General features: G+C 42.2%; 1 protein-coding gene across 5 annotated transcripts; it reads left to right on the forward strand.

The window, feature by feature from the left end:
- Nucleotides 1-1,405: 1,405 nt before the first annotated feature.
- On the forward strand, nt 1,406-7,292 carry LOC110485706 (serine hydrolase-like protein). 5 transcript variants are annotated; one of them, XM_036940342.1, is made up of 13 exons: nt 1,406-1,621; nt 1,790-1,939; nt 2,254-2,367; nt 2,776-2,817; nt 2,931-2,950; nt 3,080-3,154; nt 3,255-3,364; nt 3,488-3,567; nt 3,716-3,750; nt 3,856-3,932; nt 4,092-4,179; nt 4,515-5,963; nt 6,339-7,292. In XM_036940342.1, the coding sequence occupies exons 1-12, from the start codon at nt 1,564-1,566 to the stop codon at nt 4,653-4,655; spliced, it is 990 nt and encodes a 329-aa protein (XP_036796237.1). In that variant the 5' UTR covers nt 1,406-1,563; the 3' UTR covers nt 4,656-5,963; nt 6,339-7,292. The 5 variants fall into 5 exon arrangements, with proteins under 5 accessions (XP_036796237.1, XP_036796238.1, XP_036796239.1 ...); XM_021556840.2 differs by having other exon boundaries at nt 1,408-1,621; nt 1,804-1,939; XM_036940343.1 differs by lacking the exon at nt 2,254-2,367.
- The last annotated feature ends 2,435 nt before the right edge of the window (nt 7,293-9,727 follow it).

Here is a 9,727-nt window from a genome sequence, read left to right on the forward strand (position 1 = left end):
GTGATGCCGACAGCATTGCTTTTTTTTTACGACACACTCATTGTTTTGAACAGGGCGAAAGAGCATCTGTCCTTTACAAATACATTATTGGCATGGTCAAAGGCAAATGCTGCCAAAAGTCAGCAAATGAGAAAAACAGTTGTTACACTGCAATGACAGAAACTTTTGAACCTAAGGCCAAACAGGACTGTGACTCTCATATATGTCCATGAATAGGCTATACATTGTCACAATCTATCTTCCTTCCTTCCTCTCTCTCTCTCCTTTATCTCACACCTCTCTGTCTCTTTTTGGCATTATCCCCATCTCTTTCTCCTCTCCTATCTTTCTCTCTCTTCAGTCACCATGTAGCTTTCTCCTCTCCTATCTTTCTCTCTCTTCAGTCACCACTCTCTTCAGTCACCATGTAGCTTTATAAATAACTGCTGGCAGCAGCCAGGACCACTAGACAGTTTTGCCAGAGCATTTAAGTATGGATATGTTTAGTCCCTAGCCCTTTTCCCTCCTTTACTGGGGTTCAAGTTCAGGTCAAGTTTAAACCCAACCGACTGATGGTATACTCTATTTTGTTCTACTGAGCTATATGGACTTGTTTTAAGAAGGTCATACCAAGGAACATTTAGCTATTTGATTTGGAATTTTAAGACCCCTTGAATTATCCCCAAAATATATTTTTAAAATAATTTAATAAAAAAATATTTTGAGCCTTACTGCTATTAGCCTATACAAGCGCATTGAATAACATATCCACTACATGGAACAACAGATGGTCCCTAAAAAATATCAAAAAGGAAGTTTGTTCTGAAGTGTCTCTCCTATATCTATTCTCAAACTATTGTAGGCTTAGGGTTTTACCATTTCTGCCACCTGGTGACCTTTTGCAGATACAACAGCATCCACTTTGTTTGTTTAAAAGGCCTTGTACCTCTAGAATGTTTCCAAGGCTGGAATTTCCTCACTAGTTTTTTATGCCGATAGGCTAAATGTCAGGAAATGTTTCAAAATTATTTTTGTTTTTCATGCCAATAAGGCTACATGTCACGAAATTGTTGGAACAGACAAATTCTGCAACAAACTCTAGGCCAATGTCTTGAGCTATACTCAGATGGAAAAAATATATATTGGGGACACAGACACGTTGTTCGTAGTCTTGACCACTTGTTTGGTTTATTGCTAGAACGATATAATTCTGGATACTTTGTGACCGCACATCGTCTTGTTAACGCCTCGTGTTAACCCGCCCTGTTCTCCTGATAAATAATGTGATTGGATAATGTCTGACATATAATTGGCGCGTGCACTTGTCAATCATTTAACCGGCCGCTAGCTGTCCAATGTTATTCGCTAAGGGGGAGACGCATTCACGTTTCATTGGTCAAAATAACACGTATCACTTCACCCGGAAGTAATGGAGAAGCATTTCGTAGGTTACATAAGCATGAATAGTTGTTTCTATTTCATAGCTAACGTTTTATTATATATATATTTAATATATCGATGCTGTGGACGTATAGTGCTTATGTTTAGTTAACAACCCGAATTTGACGTTGGTCTTTCAGAATAATGCAAACTTTGAAAGGAGTCAGACACTTGATGACATCAGCTACCATGAAACAAGCAGGTAAGAATTAATCCTTTTTTGATCGTCAGAATTTATGGGAGCTGTCTTGACATGAACTTAGTGAACTCATTAGTGTGTTCTTTGTTTGTTGAGCTTCTTATAACACTTCCTCGTGCACTATTACTGAATGTTTTGTCATGTTAAATGCTTAGTAATGCGTCTTAACAGTAATTGCTCTTCAGTGTCAGAGCTCAGTGCCGTGGGGAGAAATAAGGGGCAAGGTCTGGGGTCCTGACAATGGTCGACCAATACTCTGCCTGCACGGCTGGGCAGACAACTGTGGCACTTTCAACACTCTCATTCCACTGCTGCCAAAAGGTGTGTAGGCTGTCTGCCCGCTAGATCAGCACAGAGAATTGTACAATAGATTCATGAGAACTTGTCATTGGAATTGGAAGGACATTCAGTTGCATAGTTGTTCAGTACGGAGTGTCTCAGGCTCTTACAGTCTCTCTCTCTCTCTCTCTCTCTCTCTCTCTCTATATATATATATATATATATATATATATATATATATATATATATATATATATATATATATATATATACTCTTACAGTCTCTCTCTCTCTCTCTCTCTCTCTATATATATATATACACACACACACACACACACACACACACACACACACAGAGTGGAAGTGTGTAGCTGTGGATATGGCTGGCCATGGCCTCTCCTCCCATAGACCTCCTGGAGTCTTCTACAGCTTTCCTGCTTATGTGGCTGACATACGGCGGGTCATTGGAGGTATTAATAATTATTGAAATGAATTTAGTGGATGCATATATTTGTCCTATTTCACACATGTGTGAATTGGAAATGTGTTTTTTGCATATCCCACTCTCTCTGAGACACCCTCTGAGAATGGGGTCACGGCCAATGTCTGCCTGGGGGGCGACCCTGGAGCAATTAGGGTTAAGTGCCGACCTTTCGGTTACTGGCCCAATGCTCAAACCACTTGGCTACTTGCTGGTTTGAGCTTATTCAGACCAATGTGACCTTTGCTCCAGTAAGAGCTGAAAAGCAATGTTTGAAAGTGAAGTTACACAGCTATATGAGGTTTCCTCATTCTTTCTCTCCTAGGTAGGTGTAATTTTAAAGTATGAAGCTACATTTAGCAGATCTATCTATCTAATCCATTGAAATGGTTTGCAGCTCTCCAGTGGAAGAGATTCTCTATTATCGGACACAGTATGGGTGAGTGACTGTTCATCTTCATGTTAATCTCTCTTCCACTCATTGTGTTCTGATCAGACATTGTTGTTTTCCTTTCTGTACAGACATCTGATCATGTGCTCTCCATTGTACAGGTGGCAATGTAGCTGGAATAGTAAGCATCTTAAAAAAAGAAGCATGTTAATGCTGTTTCATATCTATGTGTCTCTTCGCAATGAACAATATCCAGAGACAGTACATGTGTATGGTGTGTGTGTAACCATGTCCTGTTGTCTTTGTCCAGTTCAGTGCATTGTATCCAGAGATGGTGGATTCAGTGGTTCTCCTGGACTCCTATGGATTCTTACCCACAGACACGGTACTGAAATACTCACCGCTCTTTTATCATTTGCTCCTTGGAACTGTTCAGGACATCCGCATTTTATAATGTCTCTCTACCATTGTGTCTCTTACCCTAGAAGGAATTGCATACGGTGATAAGACAGGGATTTGAAGGAATGCTTGAGTTTGAGAAGAAGAAAGATGAGAAGAAAGAGAAGGTTTACACCTATGAGAACGCATTGATGAGGTAAGACCACACTTCCTTGTTTTACAATGACACTTCTGTTATGTTGGGCTGTCTGGCCATAATCTCTCTGCTCTGAAAATCATAGTCATTGCGTCACTCCTATGATGTGTTAATCACTTCCAGGCTTTTGGCAGCAAACCCCTCTCTCTCGGAGCAGTCAGCCCACATTCTTCTAGAACGAGGACTCGCTCAGGTTGAAGGAGGTAAAATGATCATTCTCTCCCTCTCGCTCGCGCTCACATTGTCTTTTTTTTCTTCTCTTTTCACTTTGTTTCTCCTTCTTGTCATCTGTCGTACTCATATCATTGTAATATAATAGTAATCCTAACACTTTCTATTTTTCTTTCATAGGGGTGGTGTTCACCCGAGACTTTAGAATCAACCTGGTAAGACTAATCTTTTTGTGTTAATAGTCCTCATAAAAAAGACGTACTTTAGTTGATTTGTATATTTGTATCTGTTTCGAGGAATGCTAATGTGTTCTGTTTCAGAAAAACGTTGTGCGTGTCAGTCTGGAGCAGAGTCTGGAGTTGCAGTCCAGGATACAGGCCAGAGTTCTAGTAGTGCTGTAGGACACTCTTCCCATCATTACACTATTTCACAATTATTACAGGATTATTACACCGTTTCTATTGTAAACTACACTTTACCACACCGTCAAGCACCATTTTTTTTATTTTTACTGCTAATATGTTTTACTTGAAGATCTCTCTAATTCTCCTGATAGGGCGGAGGAGGGGTTTGAGAAGATGTTTTCTGAACCACAACAGAAGACCTTTACCTCAACACTACTTCAAGGGTATAAAGACCAAAGCGTGAGTATACTTACGTATACACCTTGTTTCTTTGTAAATATGTCCTCCTCACATTCTAATGTCACTTTTATGGTTGCGACAAACATTTTGTCGTAATATTTGTATGTTGTTACTACAGTCATATTGTGCTCTGCTTCTTGCAGCTACAGTACTGTATAGATAACTAAGCAGAGAAGTTTTAGCTGCAAACACTGACCTACATACTGGCACTCAGATTGGTCAAATGCAGGGTTTTTGGGAAAGAATAGTTTATATGTATTTGTTTTCAATCCCCCACCCCCCCCCCCCCCCCTCTTTGTGTCTGTCTGTCTGGTCTGGTCTTGTATGTCTCTCAGGGCATGGTGGTTAACGTACCTGGTGATCATCATGTCCACCTGAACACCCCTGAGACTGTGGCCCAACTCATCGCTGACTTCCTCCAGAAAGAAGCTCCTTCACACAGCACTGCAGAGGATACACAGGCAGCCAAGTTATAATCCCCCGCCCCTCCCCCACTGTGTTAGTTAGTGTTTACAGCTCTCAGATACATGCAGTGTGCCTGTAGCCTTCCTGGTGCCATCCATCCATTCATAACATGAGCAGTATTAAAGGTAGACTCAGCGACATGGCGTAGATGCAGAAAGTAAATAGCATAGTGGGTACATTTCCGCAACAATTCCTGGTTGAACCCGTGAGCTGGACTGTGTGAGAGCAAAGTCTTGTATCTCAGTCATCTCAATATCTGCGGTGCTGCCCGTGTCAACGTCATTCTGCTGAATCTACGCATAATATGAGACTGGATCAGTTTACAAACCTGTAGACACAGAATAAATTGCTACTACTAAACAGACTTTAAAGACTTTGAAACCCTAATATTTATTATATTGTGCTGTATCTAAAACACACCAATAGTTTTTTAACGTCAGTTTGTCGAGCTAGAATACTTGATGTTTACCAGTTGCTGTATGTCATGTCTTTTTAGAACTGGGCTGTTTTCTCTCAACTGATGACCCGGTGATGCCTTACATTGCCTTGCTACTGGTCAGAACCTATTGAAATGCATTCATATTTTAATAAATCACACATTTTTATAAAAAATAATTGTATAGGGTTCGGCTTCACACCAATCAGATGCAGACCTACATGTCCACTTCCTGGATGTGGCCCAATGAGAAGTGGATTAGAGGTTGATCTATCAAGCTTATCTTTCCTACATATGGTCTTAGAGCTGAGTAACAATCATTCAACTAATTGGACAAAGGCTTCTTCCTGGTACAGTTTGAAAATAAATAGGTCATCCTTCCTGCTCTGCAGTCTTATTTTAGTCATTGTCTCAGATAAAGGTAATTGTCTCGGACGTCAAGAGAAAAAAAAACATGACATGTTGTACTTTGTAGATGAGCAGTCTCCATTACCCTCTTACTCTGTGATGGTTTGTGCATTAAATGAACTGGAATCGATTTCATGCAGAGGCTGGAGGAGGCGACCGGAGACATCTGCAGGGTCCTGGCCCAAAGAAACACCACAATAACCGTTGCATAACATCCGCCTCCACCCATCACTAGGGCTGTTGTCATAGCAATGCCCCCCTCCTCCCCTCCCTTTGAATGTGACGTCAGAACCCAGAGCAGTATGATGAACCTCTCTGTCATCTGTACAGAGAGATCACCTTGGATTATATTATACCATCCAGCTGACGGTTGTGCTGCATTAGACCAATACATCATCTGATCAGTGACTCCATTGCTCCTCCATTTTACACTAACATCATATTCAGAGGAAGGCGGGCACAGCAGAGACCACAGGTATGTGCCGAAACCGGCTAGCTACCGTGGGGTGATATTTTTTGTCATGATCATGTGCAGTTACTCTAGCAGCTAATGTGTGCAATCAGTTACAGTGGACATAATCTACTGACACAGTACAAGGGTGGCGAAGCATGTTAGAGTATTTGAATGGCAATAGCCTGCCACAACTAATATACCTTAACACAGAGGACCATTTTATAGCCAATTTTGACAGGGCAGTTGCTTGCACATAATAGTTGACTTGAGATTGTGAATAAGGAGTACGCTTCCAGGTTAAGCTGCACCATGTGTACAATAGGTAGATTGTGTTTGGTATTTGATCATCAGCTCACAATCTAATGTCCCCCGTCCTCCTGTACCGCTCCGTAACAGTACCATGTCCTGGATGTTCCTGGACTGGTTCGTCCCCGTCTACCTGCTGGTGTCGGTCCTGGTGCTGGCCGGCTTCGGCGCCTGTCTCTACTTCCTGGAGCCAGGGCTTCAGGACGCACACAAGTGGAGCAGCAAGACTGTGAAGCACCATCCGCTGGTGGTGAGCTTGAACAGCAAAGACGAAGATGGCAATGCCCTCATATGATATGACCACACACTACGGGAAGGACAGAAGCTGACCATATGGAGTGGGGCTGGGACTGGAGGACTGCAGGATGGTAGATAGAGACAGACACCTCCTGAGAGGTTTGGGACGTGAGAGGCCTGACTGGGAAGAAACAGCATTGAGAGGAAGGCACTGTGGTCAGGTGGTGTCACCCTTTGAAATGTGAAATAACGTTTTCATAGAGAGGGGAAACAAAAAATGAGGTCATTTGAACAAAGGGATAGTTCCTGTTTTCATGTTCATATTTGTGCCATTTCATGATTGTGCCAATTTTTTACATATATTTTGTAACCAGACATTCACTGCATTTATCATGATGTTTATGTATCTTAGTGCATTTGAAGCTGACTAATAAAGTGCAATACATTTCTAAATGTTGAAACCACAAAATCAGTTTTCTGAAAATGTCAATATGGCAGCTGCTATCAAGATGTCTCTCGTTTGGAAGTATTTGTAAAGGTGTTTGAATGAAACTGTAAATTGCTTTCAGTAATGATATCAGTTATGTGCCAAATAGGTTGATGATTAAATTGTTCAAGATGCCAAAAGAATCCATTCAGAGGTCGATCCTAAGAAAACGTTTGTATTTTATTCTCATCGCACTGTCCTTTTTTACTGAAGGGTGGTGGGAAAAAAGTATGTATGTATCATTTTGCACTTTTGACCATGTTACCATAATTATATATTCATAAGAAATAACAAAATAAATGGATTTATCACCACTTGAATACCCCGTGTTATGCACTAATTCTCAGCCCTGGAAAAAGTCAAACACAAAAAGAGGAACATTTTTCAAAGATGTGTTTCAAGATTCTCCACTGGGAAGCATTGTAGTCATTTATCCACAGACACATTTATGTTTCCCATAGACAAACAAAATGAGGGGGGTGGGAGTGGGTGAGTGAAACAGTGCAGCTTTAGATGAGAGGAATGGGGAGAATGTAACTTTGGTACACACGACTTCCAGCTGTTCTCCCTGCCTCTCCCTCTCCCCCCTCTCTCTCTCTCTCTCTCTTTCTCTCTCTCTCTCTCTCTCTCCCTGTCTCTCCCTCTCCCTCTCTCTCTCTCACACTCGTTTTCTCTCTCACTCCATGTCAACGACCCAGATAGAGCCTATCGCATACACTCAGGTCAGTGCTTGTTTAACTGTATACTCATCTTTCTGTTTATTTTTAGTTGATCAGGCTTGCAGTCTTCTGTATTGCAATGTAATGCAGACGACTATTTGAGTATGCAAGTTTTCTGCAATGCTTTTTACATTAAAGTTATGTTTCTTACAGACCTACTGCCAAACGTACAATAAAATATATAAACGTAACATTTTTTAAATTAACATAAAATGTCATTCTCTCCCATTAACCTTCTCTCACTCCCCACTCATCAAAACTGCCTGGCTTTGCAGGTATTCATAATTTCTCTTTGCAATGAGTTTTGATAACCAACTTGCAACTTGCACCTCCAAACAACCCCAGAAACACCTACTAGTCCCACCGCCCCCTCCTCTCCAGCTCTCACCTATTGTCACAAAGAAACCCATCCAGATCTCCTCCTTTGACAGCCAGGGACTCCATCTTCATACAGAGAGGACTCTTGGCAACAGGACAACACATCCTATTCTAAAGCTCAAACCTGGTGTGTCTCCGACACTTCCCACTCCCAAGGTCAGGCTAGGCCCATCCCCATCACTTCCTACCCCAAAGCCTATTTGGAAAGTTCCTATTCCAAATCCTAGCATCTCTCCAAAAGTTCCTATTCCAAATCATAGTGTTTCGCCACCACTTATCATTACAAACCCAGACCTCTCTCCAAGCCTTTCCATCCCAAAGATCCGGCTTGGCCCATCTCCAAAACTGTACTGTCAAACAATGCCATTGGAGAGCCAAGGCACAAAACAGACCTCCCCGGTGGCCAAAGAAAGATGGGCCCGTTCAATCCCTATCTCTAGTACTAAAGGTCAGGCTGAGCATCGTAACCAGTGTTCCCCTAAACCAGCAACCCATGACATACTTGACGAAGAGGTTCTGATGGACTTTGTAACACGTTCTGGGTTGATGAAACCTGTACCAACATCTTATTCTAGAGGTGTAGGCACACCGCCTGATACGTACACCCATTCCTCTCCACAATCTCAACAGCCAGGGCCCTACAGGACAAGAGGCATGAAGTCTCAGGACCCGAACTTGTTGCAGGCCAGGCTCGGACTAAGGAAAACAGGAAGGATAACAAAATCCAGTCCTGGGTTTCTTCTGGGTAAGGATGGCATTTCCAAGCAAAAAGTTACTGACACAATATCTGAACCAAGACCAAATGACCTGGTAACCCCGTCAGGTACGGCTCTGTCAGGAGGTGTGGCAGCCAGACAAAATGTTGTCTCAAGGAGGAAAGTTCCAATTATTGTTGAGAAGGATTCTCAATCAATTCATTTTCAGTTTAAGTCAAAGAGGGGTGGACAGGGGTCCCAATGTGGCCTTGCTTCACCAAAAACATTAAAACACATTGGACATCTTCAGAAGGGACTTCAGTCTCAGGCTGCCAGCGTATATGCTGGTCTACTACCTTTCAGTCAAAAGGAATGCTGTAAAAGTGCTTCTCCTCCTATGCCTCCCAAGACACCATCTTGGAAAGAACACCTAAGTCGATCAACATCTGCAGCAGTTACAGAAGTCAAAAGAAGCAGCTATGACCTCAACCCTTGGGCAAAGAAGGGAGCAACATTCATAAAGGACTTTACCACCAAAGAGTCTCATCTGGAAGAGTCTACAAAGACAATCTTAGATGCTGCATTTCAACCTTTAGCACAAGCCAGCCCTAGTAGAAAATACAAGAACCTCCAAAGACCCAAATTCTGGACTAGACCTCAGTGTCAAAGTCTACCGACCGATACACAAACCATTGAGAGGAAACGGAATCAATCTCACCAGTCAAATAGCAGCATTTTGATGGGTAGGTGTCTTTTAGAAGTCAGTCAGAAACAGGAAGCCCTTCAGTCTGGGGTTAAAAGGTCAAACAGCGACAACTCCCAGACATGTCTGGTGGTACCTCTGACACAGGGGGCCTCCCTCACACCCTCTACCCTGTCAGAGGCCCCTGAGAGATCAACTATTAAACACGGACAGGGCTTGGATTTGGACCATTGCCAAAATATCAATAGTGGTCAAGTTAC

This window comes from Oncorhynchus mykiss, chromosome 13, assembly GCF_013265735.2.
Source record: "Oncorhynchus mykiss isolate Arlee chromosome 13, USDA_OmykA_1.1, whole genome shotgun sequence".
NCBI classification, from domain to species: domain Eukaryota; kingdom Metazoa; phylum Chordata; class Actinopteri; order Salmoniformes; family Salmonidae; genus Oncorhynchus; species Oncorhynchus mykiss.